Genomic DNA, 22461 nt, shown 5'->3' with positions numbered 1-22461 from the left:
ATTAACTCACGCGTGCAGTGATGGAGATTCTTACACACGTCCCTGGGAAAGAGACCCCGTTGGGACGCGACTCAAGGGTTTGTAGTCTAGCGGGGCGGACAGACAGAAACTGACAATTCCCGTGCGAGTCTAAAATGAGAACTCTGGGGAGGGGCATTTAACCCCCACTTGGAAGGATAAGGAAGGTATTAAACTATAAAAAGTCCAGAGGCCAGAGAGGATAGAAAGGAAACTTCAAGTAGCCCACTTGGGCTGGTGGCTAAAGGGGGGTGGTGGCTAGGGATGACCTATGCTCCCCAAGTACACCGCTCAAACAGCCCCCCGCCAATAAACACGAGGCAGTAAAGACAGAGAGCCCTGCCAGAGTGGCTTTCACAATACAAGTTTCCTAGCCGCACTCGATCATCAGCATATTAATTAAAAGGTCATACGCAATATAACTAAGGGTGGTGCAGTGAAGTAAACAATGGACCGGAACCTGGTATGGGGTGGTAGTCATGTAGCCCTCCCTGGCGAGGTCAGTTGTCCCCATTTGTAAACTGAATAGTTGACCCTGCCCTAGATGATCTTTAAAGGTCTCTCTCGGCTCTGAATTGAGGAAGGATCCCATCATGCCCACGCTACTAGAAGAGGTCTGGAAACCTCCATAAAGGCCAAGGCTGATCAACGACCCATCTTCCCCTGATCCCCTACTCAATCATCATTTCATAAACAGCAAAATGATCTAATTGCAACGCTTCCCAACTCTCAGTTCATAAGGAATTTTGATTAGCGACCAGCGGTCTAATGGATAAAATGTTCAGCTAGAGGTTGGGAAATCAGAGCCTTTCCTCAGGCTCCTATAAAAGGACAAAAATGAGGAAATTTTATTTAGTAACAAGTGTTTGACTCAGTCTTCTCATCTGTACTCCTCAAAGGAAAATTTGTGAAATATGCAAAGTGAGATGCGCCTGGCTGGCTCAGTTGGAAGGGCATGTGACTCTTGATCTCGGGGTTGTGAGTTCAAGCCCCACGTTGGGTGCAGAGGTTACTTAAATAAACACACTTTTTTAAAAAAAGAGAGAGATGCAAAGTGATGATAAAGAAGTACAAAGAGAATCACTTGAAGCCTGCACAGAAATTTCACCAACAATGATCCATCTTAAATTGGCTCCTTGAATCAGTCACAAATCTGACAATGGGGTCCCTTGGGTTTCAGACTTCTCTGTGGTTCTTTAACCACAGTATCGTGGGAATTGGGATGCCAGTGGTGTTACACGTTAAGGTCACAGGACTGCTGATTGTCTCAACAACCCCTTCTTATTCAGGCCTTTCGATACAGGATAGACAGATAGAAACATATATACAGACAGACAGACAGACACATACAAATTAGCTCCTAGAATCAATCGCAAATCTCACAACGGGGGCACAGGAACTTTAGACTTCACCGTGCATCACAATCACTGAGGCCTCCTCCTGAAAGCAGGTCACATCAGGGACCCTCCTACTGACATCTTAATTCACCTGGAGCTGCTAACTTCATAAGCACTGAGGACATTCTCAGGGGAGGTGGTCACGCGACTGACCACTTTTCCAAAAGCTTTATCTAATAGTTGGAAATATGGGTAATGGTGTGCAGGGGAGGAATCATTGAGAAATTCGAGCCTGGGCTTCAGGTGCCCTTCCTGGGCAGTATGTAAACAGAAGGGAGAAGGGAGACAACTCTGCCTGAGTCTGGATGGGGGCTTACTCAACCACTCATTTAATAAATATTTACCGTGCACCCAGACGGATCAGGCGCTGTGCTCAGCACTAGGAATTACAGAAGGAAACAAAACAAATGAGGTCCCTTCCCTCACCCCGACATGCCTTCTTATAACTCTTCACACCTACCTGTTAATGTTACCACAGTCGCTAGGGAACCTGGGTGGCTCAAGTGGTTAAGCGTCCAACTTAGTTTTCGGCTCAGGTCATGATCGTCGAGCCCTACGTCGGGCTCCGTGCTGACGGCGTGGAGCCTGCTTGGGGTTCTCTCTCTCCCTCTGTCTCGGCCCCTCCTCCACTCGTGCTTTTTTTCTCCCTCTCTCTCTCAAAATAACTTTTTTAAAAAATAATAAAAACATTTAAAGTTTCCGTTGTTCCGGCAGTCCTGCATGCCCAGACGGCCAAATGATTCCCCTGGAGGAAGGTTCTGGAACACAAGAAGCAGGAAGAACTAGCAAAGGGAAGTCACGGCTATTGTGTTACTTCAAGACTGGCCCTCCAAGAGATTCTATAGCTAGAACTGAAGGCTTTCTCAGTCTTTAAGAAGCAGTACAGAAAACACACTGGAGATGCCTCTTACCTGGTATGGTCTGAGGTGTGGGACGGTAGGAGTTGAGCAAAGGCTTCCCAGAGAAAGCCCTATCAAGGTGAACATCTCCACAACCCTGATTAACCAAAGGGCAATGTCCCCAGTAAGAACACGCCACAGGGAAGGACGCCTGGGCGGCTCAGTGGGTCCAACTCTTGATTTCGGCTCACGTCATAATCTCACAGTCCTGAGATCAAGCCCCTCATTGGGCTCCACACTGAGCACGGAGCCCACTTAGGATTCTTTCTCTCCCCCTCTCTCTCTCTGTCTGACCCTTCTCTCTCTCTCTCTCTCAAAATAAATAAACATGTTTAAAAAAACGAAAAAAAGAACATCCTACAGGGATACCCTGTGCTATCCCTGCTCCAGAGTCTCCCTGCTGGACATCCAGGCCTGCCGCCATCTTCCTAAGGGGGTGGTATCATCCCCTGCCCTAGGAGAGAATCTAAAGTACTGGGCCAGGCATCTGAGACCCTGAGATAGACTTGGGCCCCTGCCTCCCCTACCTAGCTCCTATGATCCCCCAAACACACTTTACTGCTTTCCTCCTTCTCAAACTGTTAGATATCCTTCCCCTGTTGGTATTCCCTGTGCCCTTTGTACCCATTTTTCTGGGCCCCGTTCAAATGCCACTTCCCCCAGAAGCTGCGACCCTCTTGGCAAGGAGGGCCTCTGTCCTCTGAATTCTTCTGCACAGTCCTTAGGTGCTTGTCCTACAACTAGAAGTGCTTTCTTGACTACATTAATTTACCTTCCAAGTTAGGATCTGCTCCTTGAGGACAAAGACAGTTTTTATGGTTTGTTTGTTTTTACATCCCTTCTCAGGGCCTAGTACAGTGCCTAGGTACGCGCGGAGTGCCTCAATGGCAAGTTTTTATCCTATCAGGGAATTCACTTTATTTTATCGTATTATTTTAGCGCATTGCTTGCTTACAGATCTACTCCAAAGGCCACGCTAATGAAACGGAAACAACTTTCTGATACGAACCTAAAACCAAGATATTACTCATCTATCGACAATACGATATATGCTGGCTTGGGGAGAGCCTGGGGGAGACACCACCCCCTCGGCAACCTCACTGCCGCGTCCCCCACCTCCAGCCCACCCCTCTGCAGAACCACGCTGACCCTTTAGGTACCCCTAAGGACTTTCAGTTCCAGATCTTTTCCATTTGTATTCCCCCGCCCCTGTATTTTTTCAAGCCAGGGGAGGTAGATCTCTCACGACTCCAGTAGTGAGGAGGATCCCTCAGGCAATTTCAGGAACTCCAAGGCTGCCCTACTATGCAGAGTGATGATCCTGGGTACTCCTGAGCTACACACACTTATAATACAAGACCTGGGATATTTAGACAAGTTTCAACTATTAGAACAGTAGTTTCCTGTTCAAACAGAGATTCTCCTTTCTGATTTCTAAATTAATGTTTTCCTGGCTTCTTCTAAAACATAGTGGGCTTTAACGTTGCACTGACTTTTATTTATAGAGAAGGGAGAACATTTACTGAGTACCTGTGGGTGTCACGCACCGTGCTACTTAAAATATGGACGTCATCTTATCCTCGTGACTCCTGTCGGAGACACACAGTTCCATTTTACAGATGGAAAACGGAGGTCAACCGACACGAAGCGATTGGCCCAAAATCATGCGGTGAAGTTGTGGGCCTGGGGTGCTACCGTTGGTCCTTTTAATACAAAGCTCATGCTCTTTTAGTTGTGTCCCGCCACATCCTTATACCAAACCCAGGTCAGTCTGACTACTCCGTCTTCCAATTCAAAACAGAGATCACCAAAAAGATGTAACCACAGAAAAAGGAACTTTTTACATTCCTAGGAACAAGGAGCACCACTGGGCCACCAGGACGACCGTCTTTGACCTCAGGATCTCAATCGTTGGCTTAATTTTCCTAAAGAGCACGGAACTGACTCAGCATCAAGTATTACCTGCCCAATCATAACAGGACCCCTTTGCACCACCACACAATCACCAAAATAAGCAGCTATTTCTTTAAGACAAAAGCACCTCACTGCCTAATATGTATTACTTGGACACTCTGTACAAATTATGTGCATAGTAAAGTGGAGCAAAAATAGAAAGCTGCAGATTTCACCAAGGTGCCAAGTTTTACGTTTTGATAACATGTAATCGAACTGGCAAAAACGGCTAAAGCAAAGAACCTAACAACAACGGATAAAAGTATCCTACAACCAAGTAAACACCTGTTAGTCCTTCCCCTTTAAGAATTTTAAATAAGGTCACATTTATTCACTCAACAAACATTTATTGAGCACCAGCAACTGTACTCGGTGCTAAGGAATATAACTGTGAACAAGATAAACCAGGCTCCCGCTCTGACCAAATATTTCTGGTTTCTTCTGATCTTGCTAAACGACTACATAATACTTGTTCTCTGCTAGGATTAGATGTTTGGGAAAGTCAGAGTCATCCGAGGCCTCTTGTAGAGTACTTTAAAAGTTTCTTTACGGCGTACTTGGCAGAAATCTCTGTTGAACTTGGAGAAGAAAGAGACGGTCGCGAGTGTCCTTTCGCCGAGCACGTTGACAGTCGAGTTAATGCTCAAGTAAGATGGCGGCTGGTGGCCAACGACGCCGTTCAGAACAGTCGGTTGCGCTTGTGGGTTGGGGAGCCTGTGACACTGTCACTGCACTGGGCCGAGGGGCGCTTGCGGGTCCCCCCGCTGTCCAGGCGGAGGGCCAGTTCTTCGGCGTTGAAGGGGTTCGAGTCGTCCTCGAGGGGGCTGCTTTTCCGGCGCCCGCCGCCGGCCACGCTGCCGGCGACACCGCTGGCCTGGGGCGGGGACCCGGGTGCACCGGCTCGCACGCTGATGCTGGCCATGGCACCGCTGAGGCCATGCAGGGCGATGGCCTCGTGGAAAGGCTGCAGGTCGACCTCGACGGCCGAGCCGGCATCGGTGGCGGCGGCCGGGCTGGTGGCCGAGGCGGGCGGCTTCGGGGGCGTCCTGGGGGTGCGCGGCGGGGGCGGGGCGGGGGGCACTTTGCCGCACAGGAAGCTAATGAGGTCTTCGCGGAGGATGGTGCTCCGGCCCTTCTTCACCCACTCCAGCACGTCTTTGATGCGACGCTGGTAGCCAACCTGGACGCCCAGGTCAAAACTTCGTTGGTGGGCGTCCCCGCTCTCTTTGTACAGACTGGTCACGGCCATGGCCGCGTTCTGGAAGGGGTCCCACACGGACAGTCCTGGCTGTTGGCAGCCGGGATCCTTGTAGAGCTGGGCCACGGCGGTGGCAGAGATCTGGAAGAGGTGCCACAGCCTCTGCTGCTCGCTCTTGAGCCCCGCTGCCTCGGCGGCCGCCTCGTCCTCCACCTCCGGGGGCAGCTGCTCCTCCTGCTCGGCCTCGGCCAAGCACTGGCGTTCCCACTTGGAGAACCAGTGCTCCGCGACCTCGGCCTCGCCCTCCCTCGGCTGCTCCTCCATCCTCCTCCTCCTCCTGGCCGCTCTTCTCCTCCACCGCCGCCGCCTGCTCCGCCTCGCTCTTGCTCCTGCTCCCGCTCCCGCTCCCGCTCCTGCTCCTCCACCTCCGCCTCACCTCCCGCTCCGCGCTGCCCTCCTCCTCCTGCGGCCGCCGCCGCCACCTCCTCCGCGTGCGCCGGCGGGCGGTCGCGCGGGCAGCGGGGCCCCGAGGCCAACTGTTCCGGCGCGCGCCGCCCGCGGCCCCGGTGCACGCCCCGCCCCGCCCGGCCCGGCCCCCAGCTACGCCGCGGAGAGAACTCCGCAGCCGCCGGCGCCGCCTTGCTGCCCCCTTCCGGCCCCGCGGGCCGCTCCTAGCGCCCCCCCACGGCGCCGCGGCCTCCCCGCCGCCGCCTCGGTCCCCGCCGCCGCCGCCGCCGCCGCCGCCGCCGCCGCGGCCCCGCAGCCCGGCCCCAGCCCCCGCTCCGCCGCCGCCGCCGCCGCCGTACCGAGAACTCGGAGGGGGACCGGCTGCAGCGCTGCCCCAACGCGGCGCCTGCCTACCACTTGGCCCCCTTTTCACACATTTTTGAGACTTGTCGCCATCGTCCAATGAGCTGATCAAATTTTACATCCTATGTTGCCAGAGAGGATTATGGGGCAACTTCATGGTGTCGATCACATCCAGGGCGCCGATCCGGGAAGGCCGGGGGGGGGGGGGTAGTGGAAAGGGCATGGCTCCCGTGAAAGGGCAGGCGGTGTGAATCCCTGCAATGCCTTCGACACCGTAGGTACCCAAGAAAAGTGTTTTCCGTGGGTCGACGCGGTATTTTGCGGAGGAAAGTCCATATAGCATAACGCGCCCTCCCCCCCTGCCACGCTCCCTCGGCCTCAGTTTCCCCAAGTGCCAAATGAGGTGGTTGGATTAGGTCTCTGGAAGGCACCTACAGCCGTGATTTAGAACTTTCCCGCTGGCGCTGCAAAGCACCTCTTCTGGGCTAGTTGCATACTTATCAGATTCTAAGAGTCATGTCAGAAATGGTAATGATTTTTTTTTCCCCCTCCGTATTCTTGCAAGGTTTTTGGTCATTAAAAAAAAAAAAAAAATGGGTTGGGGGTTTTCTGTGGTCTCCTTTCAACTACTGAAAATTCCAAGATGAAGAACTTGGGGGGGGGGGGTGGGAATAGGAAAATGAAATCCCAAACACGCTCTAGTGTAAAATTCTGCCTTTTAGGAAAGGAAAAAAAAAAAAAAAAGCTTGCCTAATTCAACACCCATATAGGTAGGTAAAACATCATAATAATACCAAAATTAAGCTACACCTAAGAAACCACGGTCTTTTCTCTGTTCAGTAACAACCCTCCTATAATGATGCAGTTCTTTTTCAGTGCAGACAATTCCAGAGCAAACTGTGTTAACAGAAGAAAAATGATCACTGAGCTAAGGATAACATCAAAAATGGGAGAAACTAGCATGCAATAATTTTTTTAATGTAAGAAAAAAGTTAGAATTTCACAGTTTCTGTGGAAGACAGTATTTGCCAGGGCTCCATAAAGCCTTACAAAGATAAAGGAGGCTAAATCTCCTAGCGAAATATGTTTCATAATTCCCAAATATGAAAATGAGTATATAAAATAAAATGATCTAATCATTAAGCTTTATCATCTTCCTTAAAAGAAATACATGTTTCTAAGTTAAATATAAAAGGGAAGAAGAAGAAGAAGAGGGGATTGTGCCCTTTCTCTGCAAACCAGGCTTTTTCACGATTCATTAAACCCTTTTTCCATATGTGTAATTGGACTCTTCTCATTTACATAAACGAGGGATGAGGCAAAGACCTAAGATCAGCCCAAAAGGAGAACTACATTTCTCATTCTCCAACGTTAAAAAAAATACAACGTAGAAAACTCCGAGAAGGCAGATTCCCCCTCCTCTCACACACACCCACATATACCGGCCCTGAAATAGTTCATGGCCAAGGAGACAGTGAGTTTGCCAGAGGTTTGGGGGTTGCTGTGCACATGGCGCCTCGCAGTTATCATCAGTGGCACAGGTTTTATTTTATTTTCTCTAAGTAAAAAAGCCTGGATTGACACGACTGACAGTAGGACACCATATCCTATTTTCTCCCCTCATTTTTGATTGGGTTAAAAAACCAAGAAGAAAGACCGCGCTGTCTTTGAAAGAGCACAACCTTATGCTTGGGCTTGAGTTGTCTGGCTGGTGTCCTCCATTCAGTTCGTCTCAGCACCTGATTAATTAGTTAATTAGTACTTAGAGCTGACTAGCCCCAGTCGGCATGGTGAAATGTTGAATCCAGCATTGAAATTTCTGTGTCGCACACCCTAATTATTATCACCCCACTACTTTTAAAACCATTGCACCAAATTATTATAATAGAGCCAGACGACTGTGTGGGAATATGTTCTTTCTGAGAAATAATGGTAGACTTGTAATATTTTTCACTATTGCCCTTAACACATTTAAACAAAACAATGAATGGGAAAAATTCTAATTCAATTAGCCTCCAGCTCCTTCCACAGAGAAAATGATTGTATACGGAAGAGGTGTCAGAAAAATCACACCAAAAATTTTTCATGGTTTATCATTTCTTCCAGTGGCAAAGAGTACGTTTCTAAGATATCCTATCTGAGATTAATTTTGTTCCCATAAAAGTCTAAAATGTCAGGAATTAAAAAAAAAAAAAAACAGAATAGAAAATAGAAACAAAACAAAAAAACCCTAAGATTATTTTAAGCAGCTGTCAGGAAATGATGTTATCTGTGTGTGTTTGGGGGAGAGGGGGACTTCTGATGTTTAAAAATACTGACATGGTTTAGGAATGAGTTTTCTCATTCTAAGGAAAAAATATTCCTTGGCCGCTGCCCCATTCTTCCATAAACTAGATGTCACAGACAAGGTTTAATATCAACCAGGGGGAAATAGTTTCAGAAAATAAGTTAGGACACCAACCTAGGGGCGTCTAATTTTTGGCATTTCTCAGTGCACCGTTACCAAAAAGGGCCCCAGTGTGTCAAAGATTTTCAGTATTATTGGTAGCTATTTTCACCTGAAACAATCCTTATATATCAGTAGTGGCCTGCTTGTAATTGTAAGAGCTAAATGGTACACAAAACTGGATACACAACCACACAGATCAGTAAATGGGTCGGACTGAAAGCAAAAGTAAACACCAACCTTAGGAAATGAAAGAAGTTAAAAGATAAGTGTTAAGGACCTTATTCTTTTTGGAGAATAAAACAAGATTTAGTAGCTTTCCACTTAATTTAAATGAAAAGAATCACTACCTTACATATTGCAGTGATAATGTAATGGGGAAAGAAAACAAAAAAGTCTTTGTACAAATGACACCTCCTATAGTTGTTGTGAAGAAACTTTTCCCCTTGGTATCTGCTAACAAATTCTAATTAATGCTGCACATTCCTTTACTGAAATCATTTAATGCGTAACAAGGGGGGTAAAAAGAAATGCTGAATGCTCGTGATTGCCCTGTTAGAATTATGGGAGTGAAAGCCTGGGGCCCCAAACTTACTGTCTATTAAAGCCAAGCTTTGAAAAAGAAATGCAACCTACAAAAGCTGTCAATCTCCCTTGCCCCTAAAGCCTGGGTTCACATGGATTCAAGTGACAGCCCTCCTCCCCCATGCACAATACATCAATCTGTCTCTCCCACAAGCACCCACAGCCCATTGTGCTGGCCGCAGGTGCCTATTATGGCACCCATGGCTGCCTCCCACAGCTCCGCCCCTGAGAAACAGGAACTGCAGACAATGGAGCCCTGTGGGAAGACAGAGGTGGGTGTTGGGAGGGATAACAGACAGATGGTAAAGGGTATAGGGTAGTAAGGTAGTTTTCAAAACAAATGTCAAACATTCAAAATTATTGCTTTCTCGCGTCTCCCCCTTTTGAATCGCCTCTGCTTCAATCACCATCTGCCATAATTATAAAAACACTTACCTGGTATGACGGATTTTCGCTCCCCTTTTTGGGTAGCGGTGGACGGGATGACCTTCCGTACTCTAGTCCTCCTATTTAGCCTCTAGGTTTCTCAAGGTCACGGGCTGAGGAGTTTTAGTTAAGCCACACCAGCGGCCCATAGAGGGGGAGAGAAGGCATGTTTCTAAATTTTTGGCAAGGTTTGTGATTTCCCTTTCGGCTTAGTTTTGGGCTCCTTGAGGGGAGGGGGGTCATGCAAACGAGTTACTTTGGGTAATATACTTATGAAAGCCAAGTACTATAAGACGTTACAAATGTCGTATCAGGCAGGTGGAAATTCTTAGGCCATTTCTTTTCTGGTCAGGAGTCACATAAAGAGAGATGAGGTACATTTAAAATAAAAGTACTGAAAGTTTCTCACTCGGCCTTTTTTTTTTTTTTTTTACCTATTTTCAAACATGTCAACAAAAAGGAGTAAAACTGTAAAAAAAAAATACTAAATATTATTGACATCGAGTGCCCTTATCAGAAAAAAAAGTATATTTTAAACGATTCATTTCGTAAAATGGCACTTGCCTGTGGTGTTTTTAACCTTCTGAGTTAGGAGCTAATTAAGAAGTAGTAAATGGGAGAATTAAGATATATGCCCCAAACACATGTATTAATTCAAGCAAATGGGACTTAGTTGCTTTTGCTGTTGTTCCGTTGTGTCGACATCACCTCATTCCTGTTTCCAAGATAATTTGTCATAAAGTAAAAGCGAGCTGACAATAATTTCGTCACTACTGCTACGGCTACCTGTCTGAAACAACGAAATCACCAAGAGAAATCTGGCACAATTGACTGTAAGTCATGGTCAAGAGGATCAGTGACTTGTGGGGATGAGGGTACCGCGAAAATAATGCCAGGCACTGAACGCAGCCAGTTTTCCCGAAGCAAACAAGAGGGTCTCGGTTGCCTGTCAAAAACTACAAACTAAGCTTTAACTAGGGACTGTCAGGGATCCAAGCGAGCTCCTGGCCAGGGAGAGCTTAATTAGCAGAGTTGGTTTGGGTTTTCAAATTACAGAAGAAAAACAACCAATACAGTGTGAAAGCATACAGTGGTCTAATGTGGCACCAAATTCACTATTCCATTATGTGCATGCGTAGTGATTTTGTACATTTCGTTAACAATTTAAATTTAGATTTTAAACATTTTTTGCACCCTTCACTAGGGCGTGTTTCTTTTGTTTTCTTCTTATGTATCCTTTCAGACGTTTTTTTCTTTTTTTTTTCCTTTCAGAGATTTTAATGTATTTATCATCAAATACAAATATGCATGCCCCCTCTTTTGCCATAAATGGTGGCATAATACATATACTATTTTGGTTCTGAACCTGAGAGATCTTGGAGATCAGTCCATATCAGAATATGAACAGCTATGAGGGCATGCTTCTTAAATGTGAATAGTTTTGAGTCCTATTTGGTATTTGTAAAAGTTAAGACTCCAGTTCCACAGTGGGAAAATATATGGTTCCAGTATTTCGCTACCAATTGATTGAGCCATTGAAAGCTAGTCTTATTTCTTCTAACAACTATTGAATTAGGTATTCCATTTCGAATGCTCAGAAATTAGCATAGCTACCTCCAATCATCTGTCTAAATGGCAGCCAGAGAAAATGTGGGGAGAAAGTCACAGATAACCCATAGATACAACCTTTGTTAAAGACGCTAACATGGGAAAACTTATAAGATATTTATTGGTAGGGTTTGTGAATTGTTTCTATAGCATCCAAAATATTCAGAGGTCGAAAGAAATTGTTAAGCGCTTTCCCATTTGATCCATGGTCCATTATTCATACTTATGGTATCTCAAATGAATGACCTTGCTTAGTTGATTTAACTGATTAAAAGATGCCAGGTTTTAGCTGTAAAATTAACTGACAATACACACTCCTTTTACCTGTGCTCCAATGCCAAGTTGTTTTACCTCTAGATGTTTTCCATGGGGCTCTTGAGTCTATCCATTTTAAAATTAACATAGTTCGGGGCACCTGGGTGGCCCAGTCAGTTAAGTGTCCTACTTCGGCTCAGGTCATGATCTCACAGTTCGTGGGTTCGCGCCCCGCATCAGGCTCCATGCTGACAGCTCAGAGCCTGGAGCCTGCTTCAGACTCTCTGTCTCCCTCTCTCTCTGTTCCTGCCCTGCTTGTGTGCTCTCTCTCTCTCTCTCTCTCTCTCCCTCTCTCTCCAAAATAAAGATTAAAAAATAATAAAATTAAATAAAATTAACATAGTTCATTGGTTAAACAACTCCAAGGTTTTATTGCCAGACAAACCTGGGTTCAAATCCTGGCTCTGGAGCTTGAAAGTGGTGTGATTTAACTTTGCTGGTACTGAGTTTTCTCTAAAACAGGGATGCTTCTAGTACCTACTTCATAGGTTTGTGTAAAGATTAAATGAGACCATGCACTGACCCTTAAAATGATGCCTAGAACATAGCAAATCCTCAAAAAAAAAAAAAAAAAAAGAGTACCTATTATTACTATTACTAATATCAGTTATAAGACTCTGAAGATTAGCTAGATGAATTCTCAAATCTGATCAGCAAACTCATCTGGGGCATAGTTGTTACAAAATGCACAGGGGCACCTGGGTGGCTCAGTCCGTGAAGCATCTGACTCTTGATTTCAGCTCAGGTCATGATCTCACTCATGAGATCAAGCCTCGCATGGGGCTCTGCACTGGGTGTGCAGCCTGCTTAAGATCATCTCTCTCCCTCTTCCTCTGCCCGTTGCCCACCGGCGCTTTCTCTCAAAAAAAAAAAAAAAAAATTTTTTTTTTTTTAAATGCACATACCCCAGCCATACCTCAGCCAGAGAAACTCCAATTAAATAGATCTGTGGTGGTGCCTAGAAATTTGTATTTTAAAGCAATAAAAGAAATCCCCAGATGATCAAGAAAGCATTAGGTTGTAATTAGAACAAGAAGTCAAAGGGCTCAGTGAAGAATACCCTTAAGATAGGTACAAATTCCATAATCAACCTATATAACTAATTGAATAACGAAGACACCAGAAGCCATTTCCGTGTGCTTTTGATTGACAATGAAACACAATTAGGAACTCGAAGGAGAACAAAAAGCTGTATGATGATTCCAGTTCTAATAGGAAGCATGCTCAAATGTGGCATCTTTGTGAGCCATTGAGGGAGTATAAAAAAAGATAATCCGTTTGACTTTGACATTTGACATTTGGTTCCCCTACCAGCAGCACTTTTTTACTGCCATATGATTACATCTTTTTCTCTGTAGGTCCAATCACACTACATGGTCCTGCTGTGAATAATATTTACATGGAAGTTAATAATGGGAAAGCCGTTCGTTTGGTTCTTTAATTAAACTCTTTTTTTTTTTTTTAGAAAAGATTCACAGGCAGTTGTGAGAAATAATATAGACAGCCAGTGTATCCTTTACTCAGTTCTCCCAACAGCCTCTTGCAAAAGTATAAAACAATATCACAGTCAGAGTATTGCCATCGATACAATCAAGAGGCAGAAGAATTCCATTACCGCAGGACCCCTTATCTTTTTTTTTACATTTTATTTATTTATTTATTTTTTAATTTTTTTTAACGTTTATTTATTTTTGAGACCGAGAGAGACAGAGCATGAACAGGGGAGGGGCAGAGAGAGGGGGAGACACAGAATCTGAAACAGGCTCCAGGCTCTGAGCTGTCAGCACAGAGCCCGATGCGGGGCTCGAACTCACGGACCGTGAGATCATGACCTGAGCCGAAGTCAGACACTTAACCGACCGAGCCACCCAGGCGCCCCTACATTTTATTTATTTTTGAGAGACAGAGCACAAGTGGGAGAGGGGCAGAGAGAGATGGAGACACAGAATCTGAAGCAGGCTCCATCCAGGCTCTGAGCGGTCAGCACAGAGCCCGACGCAGGGCTCAAACTCACAAACCGCGAGATCGTGACCTGAGCCGAAGCCGGACGCCCAACCAACTGAGCCACCCAGGTGCCCCATGTTTCTTTTTTATAGCCATACTTTCTTCCCTCCCACCCTTTCCCCTCCCAAATCCACGGTAACCAATCACCTGTTCCACTTCTATAACTTCACAATTTCGGGAATGTATGTAAAGAATATAAATACAATCAGATAGTCTGTAACCTTCTGGGTTGGCTTTCTCCACTCGACATCATTCTCTGGAGATCCATCCAGGTTGTTGCCTGTTATCAACAGTTCCTTCCTTTTTATTGCTGAGCGTGCTGCTTCATATGGCTGCAGCACACTTTGTTTAACCGTTCACCTGTTGAAGGACATCTGGGTTGCTTCCGGTTGATGAATGAAGCTACTACTGATAAATCTGCTCTGAACATTTGTGTACAGGTGTTTGTGTGAACTTCAAACTTCATTTCTCCGAGATAAGCGCCCAGCAGTCCAACTGCTGGGTTGTATAGTGCTTGCGTGTTTAATTTATTAAAGAAACTGCCCAACCTTTTCCAGAGTGGCTGTACCACATGACATTTCCACCAGTAACGGATGAATGAGCAAGTTTCACCACACCTTCGTCAGCATTTGTTATTCTCACTAATTTTTGCTCTTCTGACAGATATATAGTGATATCTCATTGTGGTTTTCATTGGTGTTTTTATAATGATTAATAATATTGAACGTATTTTCATCTGCCTATTTGCCACCCACATACCCTCCTTGGTGAAATGTCTCTTCAGGTCTTTTGCATTTTAGTTTTATTTTTTGTTTATTTGTTTATTTTGAGAGAGAGCATGTGAGCAGGGAAGGGGCACAGAGAGAGAGAGGGAGAGAGAGAATCCCAAGCAGGCCCCGCACTGTCAGTGTGGAGCCCGATGCGGGGCTCAGACTCACAAACTGTGAGATCATGACCTGAGCCGAAACTGAGAGTTAGACACTTAGCTGACTGAGCCACCGGGCGCCCCTCGTTTTATTTTTTAAAATCAAGTTATAGACAGAGCATACTGAGGATTTAATTCAAGTTGCAAAACAGATTTCATTTTACGTTTAATTTTGCTATCTTATTTTCTAGCTTAACCCTTCAAAAGCGCTTACTATGTACCCAATACTGTTTTAAGTACTTTGAACTGTTTACTTCAATTCAAGTAACACTTAACCTTACAGCAACCCTGTGAAGTTAGCTACTGCTGTTATCATCTCCATTCGACAGGTGAGGAAACTGAGGGCACAGAGACATTCAATCATTGACCTAAGATTACAGATAACAAGAGGTGGAGCCCCAATCTCAGCCTAGACGGTTGTTGTTATGAGCTTAACAATGTACACGTAATATGATGGTTTACAGAAGGTAGAGGAGGTGGGAGGAGGGAGAGCATAGGGAAGTGTCTCTGAAATGAGTGCTGATAAATATTATCTAGAATCGATGGATCCAGAAACAAAATTTAAAAATATTATGTAAAGTTATAGGGGCGCCTGGGGGCGCTCAGTCAGTTAAGTGACCGACGCTTGATCTCGGCTCAGGTCACGATCTCACGGTTTGTAGGTTTGAGCCCCGCGTCAGGCTCTGCGCTGACAGTGTGGAGCTTGCTTGGGATTCTCTCTCTCTCCCTCTCGCTCTGCCCCCTCCCCTACTCACTCACTCCTGCTCTCTCAAAAATAAATAAATAACAAAAAAAATAAAGTTATAAAAGTAACTACTAAAATGTCCTGAATATCATAAAAACATACCTAATAAAATTTGGGGAAAATCAGAAGTAGGTAAAAGATGTGGCATATGTATGCTAAACCCTTCATTTTTCTTGAGAGTCAAAACTAGTTTAAAATAAGTAAGAAATAGAAGTATAAACATGTTATTTAGAGTGGTGGTATTAATCATCAGCAAAACTCAAAACTAGAAATCAAGTGGTTACTTCTGGACTCTAGAAACAAGCTTTTAAAGGTGAAACTTTTCTTTCTCTTCTATACCATTCAATTTTTTAAAAACTGTGTGCAGGTTATATCTATGATAAAAACGGGATATTTTAAAGCACCCCAGGTAATTCTGATTGTGACTAGGTTTGATAGCCACCAAGCTAAATCACAGCCAGTATTCTTGAAGGTCTTCAAAAACAGGTGACGATGAAGAGTTTAGCATGTTGCATATTAGTCTGGAATTACTGGGATCTACTTGTAGTATCTGTTAACCTTAAAAATCAAGCTGTCAGTTATCGTACCAGCAACAACGGGTTCATTCAGGAATAGCACAGAACTGCAACTCAGGACATGCAAGTTACTACAAAACCAGGGAAGTGCAGAGAACAAAGAAGAAAGCCCTCTCATTGAGCAAAGGGGGTAGCTGGGCAGGCTGTTATTACAAAAAGTTCCTTGGAGGAAACTGGGAGTCCCAAGTAGAGTGGCTTCTCATTGGCTGAGTTGTGACAGTTTCTTATTGGCCTGGCCATTGCTGGGTGGCTCAGTCGGTTGGTTAAGTATTGGACTTCGGCTCAGGTCATGATCTCACGGTTCGTGAGTTCCAGCCCTGCGTCGGGCTCTGTGCTGACAGCTCAGAGCCTGGAGCCTGCTTCGGATTCTGGGTCTCTCTCTCTCTGCCCCTCCCCAGTTCACACTCTGTCTCTCTCTCTCTCTCTCTCTCTCTCTCTCTCTCTCAAAAATAAATAAACATTTGAAAAAGTTAAAACAAATAACACCATAGTGACCTCCTGTGTACAGAAGGCTTTGCACCCGCTTTTATTTCAGTAGATGCAGAGATTCATACAAGCATTTAATATACACATATGTGTCTAGGTATCTTTCTATATTAGTACAATCTACTTGGTATCTGCGTAATGTTCTATTCTCTGACCGCCGAACCCACGACTATAACTTATGGAGGCAAGCCCCGCTTATTGGATAGTCAGTTGTTTACCATCTCTTGCAAAAAATGGGATAAGGGCAATGATGAGTTTGTGCCTCTGAGCGTGTGTGTGTGTGTGTGTGTGTGTGTGTGTGTGTGTGTGTGTGTTACTCAGTGCTCTCCTGAGAAACAGAACCAATAGAACGTGTACATATAAAGAGAGAGATTTGGAGCGCCCGGGTGGCTCAGCTGGTTAAGCGTCTGACTCCTGGTGTCAGCTCAGGTCACGATCTCATAGTTTGCAAGTTTGAGCCCCACGTTGGGCTCTGCACTGACGGTGCAGAGCCTGCTTGGGATTCTCTCTCTCTCTCTCTCTCTCTCTCTCTCTCTCTCTCTCTCCCCCCCCCCCCCGCCCCTCCTGTACTCTGTCTCTTTCTCAAACTAAGTAAATAAACTTTAATTTCTTTCTAAAGAGAGAGAGATTTATTTTAAGGAAGTGGTTCACACGCTCATGGAGGCTGGGTGGGCCAACAGCCTGGAGACCCAGAGAAGAGCCAATGTTGCAGTTCAAGTCCGAAGGCTAACTGCTGGCAGAATTCCTTCTTGCTCAGCATAGGTCCGTCTTTGTTCTGTTAAGGCTCAACTGATTGGACGAGGCCCACCCACATTATGAAAGGTAATCTGCTTTATTCAGTCAAGGTCCACCGATCTAAACGTTAACCTCACCCAAAAGAACACCCTCATAGAAATATTCAGAATGCCGTCTGACCAAACACCCGGGCACCATGGCCCAGCCAGGTTGACACAAAAAACGAACCATCGCGGCGTGTGTGCACAGACGCGTATTTACAGTCAGCGGCTACGTAAGAATCTGGAATCAGAGCGATACACGCTGGGTAACGTCCGCAGTATTTGAAAATGTGCCAAACGTACCATCGCTTCGGAAAAATAAACCTCACAATACCTTTTCCAAATCTGTCCTCTATTCCCTTAGAAAAATTAAAGCACCAGTGAAATATCTTTGATCTGTTCCCTCAGGACAACTTACTTCTAAGGTTTTGTTTTTCACTCGCTGGGAGGAGCACTGGGTGTTGTATGCAAGCGATGAATCACGGGAATCTACCCCCAAAACCAAGAGCACACTGCATGTACACTGCATGTACACCAACCTGACAATAAATTACATTTAAAAAAAAAGATTTTATTTTTCAGTTAGCTCCGCATCCAACGTGCGGCTCGAGCCCACAACCCCGAGATCAGGATGAGGTATTGTCAATCCTTATAACATTAGCCACTGAGTAGGTGTATGGTGATGTATCACTGTGGCTCTATTTCACATTTTCCTTATGACTAATCATATTGAGTATCTTTTCATGTGCTTGTTGGCCATTCACATACTTGTTTTTGCCAAGTGTGTGTTCAAACATTTTGCCAATTTTTAGTTGGACTATTTGTCTTTTTATTGAGTAAGAGGAGATATTTATGTACTCTGGGTACATGTCATATATATATATATATAATATATATATATATATTATATATATATATTATATATATATATATATAGCAAATGTTTTTCCTTCCTGGCTGTGGCTTGCCTTTTTATTTTGTTAATGATAACTTTTGAATAGAAGAAGTTTTAAATATTTTTAATGATGTATTTATTTATTTACATTTAAGAAAACTCTACCCCCCACGTGGGGCTTGCACTCACGACCCGACATCAAGAGTTGCATACTCTATGACCGAGCCCGCCAGAAGTGTTACATTTCGATGAAGTCCAATTTATCAACTTTTTCCTTTTATGGTTTCTGTTTTTGCATCCTAAAAAATCTTTGCTTACTGCCAAGTCCCAATTTTTTCCCCGGTGTTTTCTTCTAGAAGCTTCATACTTTAGGTTTGTACATTTCGGTTTATGTGTGAACCATTCGGAGTTAATGGTTTTTGCCTGATACAAGGTTGAGGTTCATTTTGTCTCCACATGGGTATTGACTTGTTCAGCACCATTTGTTTCAAAACTGTCCTTGTTTTTTTATTTCCTTTTGTTTTTCTTCTGTTTTCTCTCCATACTTGCAGTTTAATGAGCCAAGGGCCTGTTGTCTCCATCTGTGAAAAGCCCTCTGGACCTAGATTGTAAGTGGAAATGGTATCATTGCTTGAGACATGGTGCTTAATTGTAAGGACTATCAGCGATTATATTTAACCATGGTATCGGTAAAGTTTTGTGGGTATGGAATTCATGCTGCCATATTCTCTGTGGTTTGTTAGCTCCTTGCAACTTTAAAGATGAAAAACGGGGCGCCTGGGAGGCTCAGTGGCTTGAGCGTCTGATTTCAGCTCAGGTCATGATCTCACGGTTCGTGAGTTCGAGCCCCGCATCAGGCTCTGTGCTGACGGCTCGGAGCCTGGAGCCTGCTTCAGGTTCTGGGTCTCCCTCTCTCTCTGCCGCTCCTCCCTTCAAGCTCTCTCTCTCTTTCCCTCTCTCAAAATTAAACATTAAAAAAAAATAAAACGAAGAAAATCTGAGGTTTAAGTAATAGAACTTGAGAGATGTTGAAAAGTCTGTATCAGTTCCAGGGCACGAGGTCCCAGACTCCAAGTAAGTGCTTGAGTGAGGCCCCTGTAGCTGGATGGAGCAGAGCAGAAAAAAAAGCTGCATATATAATTTGGGATTTAAGTCTCCCTGAGTGGGGAGGGCATCTGGCTGGCTCAGTGGAGCATGCAATTCTTGATCTCGGGGTTGTGGGCTCGAGCCGCACGTTGGATGCGGAGCTAACTGAAAAATAAAATCTTTTTTTTTAAATGTAATTTATTGTCAGGTTGGTGTACATGCAGTGTACATGCAGTGTGCTCTTGGTTTTGGGGGTAGATTCCCGTGATTCATCGCTTGCATACAACACCCAGTGCTCCTCCCAGCGAGTGAAAAACAAAACCTTAGAAGTAAGTTGTCCTGAGGGAACAGATCAAAGATATTTCACTGGTGCTTTAATTTTTCTAAGGGAATAGAGGACGGATTTGGAAAAGGTATTGTGAGGTTTATTTTTCCGAAGCGATGGTACGTTTGGCACATTTTCAAATACTGCGGACGTTACCCAGCGTGTATCGCTCTGATTCCAGATTCTTACGTAGCCGCTGACTGTAAATACGCGTCTGTGCACACACGCCGCGATGGTTCGTTTTTTGTGTCAACCTGGCTGGGCCATGGTGCCCGGGTGTTTGGTCAGACGGCATTCTGAATATTTCTATGAGGGTGTTCTTTTGGGTGAGGTTAACGTTTAGATCGGTGGACCTTGACTGAATAAAGCAGATTACCTTTCATAATGTGGGTGGGCCTCGTCCAATCAGTTGAGCCTTAACAGAACAAAGACGGACCTATGCTGAGCAAGAAGGAATTCTGCCAGCAGTTAGCCTTCGGACTTGAACTGCAACATTGGCTCTTCTCTGGGTCTCCAGGCTGTTGGCCCACCCAGCCTCCATGAGCGTGTGAACCACTTCCTTAAAATAAATCTCTCTCTCTTTAGAAAGAAATTAAAGTTTATTTACTTAGTTTGAGAAAGAGACAGAGTACAGGAGGGGCGGGGGGGGGGGGGAGAGAGAGAGAGAGAGAGAGAGAGAGAGAGAATCCCAAGCAGGCTCTGCACCGTCAGTGCAGAGCCCAACGTGGGGCTCAAACTTGCAAACTATGAGATCGTGACCTGAGCTGACACCAGGAGTCAGACGCTTAACCAGCTGAGCCACCCGGGCGCTCCAAATCTCTCTCTTTATATGTACACGTTCTATTGGTTCTGTTTCTCAGGAGAGCACTGAGTAACACACATACACACACACACACACACACTCAGAGGCACAAACTCATCATTGCCCTTATCCCATTTTTTGCAAGAGATGGTAAACAACTGACTATCCAATAAGCGGGGCCTGCCTCCATAAGTTATAGTCGTGGGTTCGGCGGTCAGAGAATAGAACATTACGCAGATACCAAGTAGATTGTACTAATATAGAAAGATACCTAGACACATATGTGTATATTAAATGCTTGTATGAATCTCTGCATCTACTGAAATAAAAGCGGGTGCAAAGCTTTCTGTACACAGGAGGTCATTATGGTGTTATTTGTTTTAACTTTTTCAAATGTTTATTTATTTTTGAGAGAGAGAGAGAGAGACTGACAGAGTGTGAACTGGGGAGGGGCAGAGAGAGAGGGAGACCCAGAATCCGAAGCAGGCTCCAGTCTCTGAGCTGTCAGCACAGAGCCCGACGCGGGGCTGGAACTCACGAACCGTGAGATCATGACCTGAGCTGAAGTCAGATGTTTAACGGACTGAGTCACCCAGGCGCCCCACTACGGTAGTATTTGTAACGATAAATATAAAAATATAGTAATAAAAGTGTCCACAGATGGCAGGCTGATTAAATAAACATGGTATACTCATCCATGAGGATATCATCCTGCTGTTGAAAAGAATGAAGAAGATCTACATGTGAAGGTCGGAATAATCTCCAAAAAACATTAATATGTGAAAAAAAAAGTGACGAACAACATAGTGTGAAAAGTATGCACCTGGCTGTATGTGTGTGTGTTGCATGATCTGAAAGGATGCATTAAAAACGTTAACAGGGGCGCCTGGGTGGCTCAGTCGGCTAAGCGTCGGACCCTGGATTTTGGTCGGGTCACGATCTCACGGTTCGTGAGTTCGAGCCCCACATGGGGCTCGGTGCCAACAGTGCAGAGCCTGCTTGAGATTCTGTCTCTCTTTCTCTCTCTGTCCCTCCCTCGTTCTCTCGTGCGCTCTCTCAAAAATAAATAAATAAACTTTAAAAATGTTAAATGACTGATTTTGGCAAGGAGGATACGGCACCTGGAATTGAAGGAGACTTACTTTCTAGTGTGTACCCGTTTTCCTATTTGAATTCTGTAACCGTGTACACATCTTACCTTTTCAAATGAAAAATGCCTTCTTCTGAGGCTCTATTACCTAGAATTGAGATCTATTTTTATACTGTGTCAGGAGCTTGACTTTGGAAGGAGGAAATTCATCACTTCCCTATGTTTGACCCTGACAACGTTGCTAACCTTCCACCAACCTTCTGATTCTTGAATTGAGGGAGGATAGTTTGGACAAGAAAAGGGAGTGGAAGGGCAAGAAGGCGAGTATAGAGTTAGGAATAGCATCCTGGGTGACTTGGAAGTTAAGGATATGTGAAAATTAATACAAGGAAATCTCACTAAAATGGAATTCGGAGGCCACAGGGGGAGCACTCAGGCCCTACCATTGGTGGTCAATTGCAGACAAAGGGAGGGACATCCTTTGCAAGTGGATATTCCTCTAGGTACAATGTTTGTCCCCCAGCAGGAGAAAGGATTTCTCCTCTCCCAGCAACGGCCTGGCCAATAAGAAACTATCACAACTCAGCCAATGAGAAGCCACTATACTTGGGACTCCCAGTTTGCTCCAATGTGGAGCATCGAATCTCTCATAGAAATTGCTGGTGGGAATCCAACGTGGTTCCAACCACTATGGAAATATGTATTCATACACACACACACACACACACCATAGTCCTGCCATGCTATTTGAAAGTAAATAAAATATATAAAATATATACAATAAATAAACATACGTAAATAAGATTAAATAAATATATACAAATAAGATTAAACATGCAATTAACATACAGGCCAGCATCCACTCCTAGGTGTCTACTCAAAAGAAATGAAAATGTACGTCCAGAAAAGACATGCACTCAAAAGTTCATTGTAGCATTATTCATAATAGTCCCAAACTGGAAAAAATTCAAATATGCATCAACCGATAAAGAAATGAACTGCACAATTAAAAAAAAAACCGATAGACCCAACAATGTGGATGAATTTCAAAAAATATTTTGCTCAGTAAAACAATCAAACCCAAAAGGGCACAGTGA

At 44.7% G+C, this 22461-nt stretch overlaps 1 protein-coding gene across 1 annotated transcript; it reads right to left on the bottom strand.

Moving 5' to 3' along the window:
- Positions 1 to 4642: 4642 nt before the first annotated feature.
- Positions 4643 to 5809, bottom strand: LOC122235420 (UPF0472 protein C16orf72). The gene has a single exon (XM_042974806.1). It carries the CDS (start codon positions 5787 to 5789, stop codon positions 4947 to 4949), a length of 843 nt encoding a protein of 280 aa, XP_042830740.1. The 5' UTR covers positions 5790 to 5809; the 3' UTR covers positions 4643 to 4946.
- Positions 5810 to 22461: the final 16652 nt, after the last annotated feature.

This window comes from Panthera tigris, chromosome X (assembly GCF_018350195.1).
Source record: "Panthera tigris isolate Pti1 chromosome X, P.tigris_Pti1_mat1.1, whole genome shotgun sequence".
NCBI lineage: Eukaryota > Metazoa > Chordata > Mammalia > Carnivora > Felidae > Panthera > Panthera tigris.
This window is presented reverse-complemented; position numbering and strand designations above follow the sequence as displayed.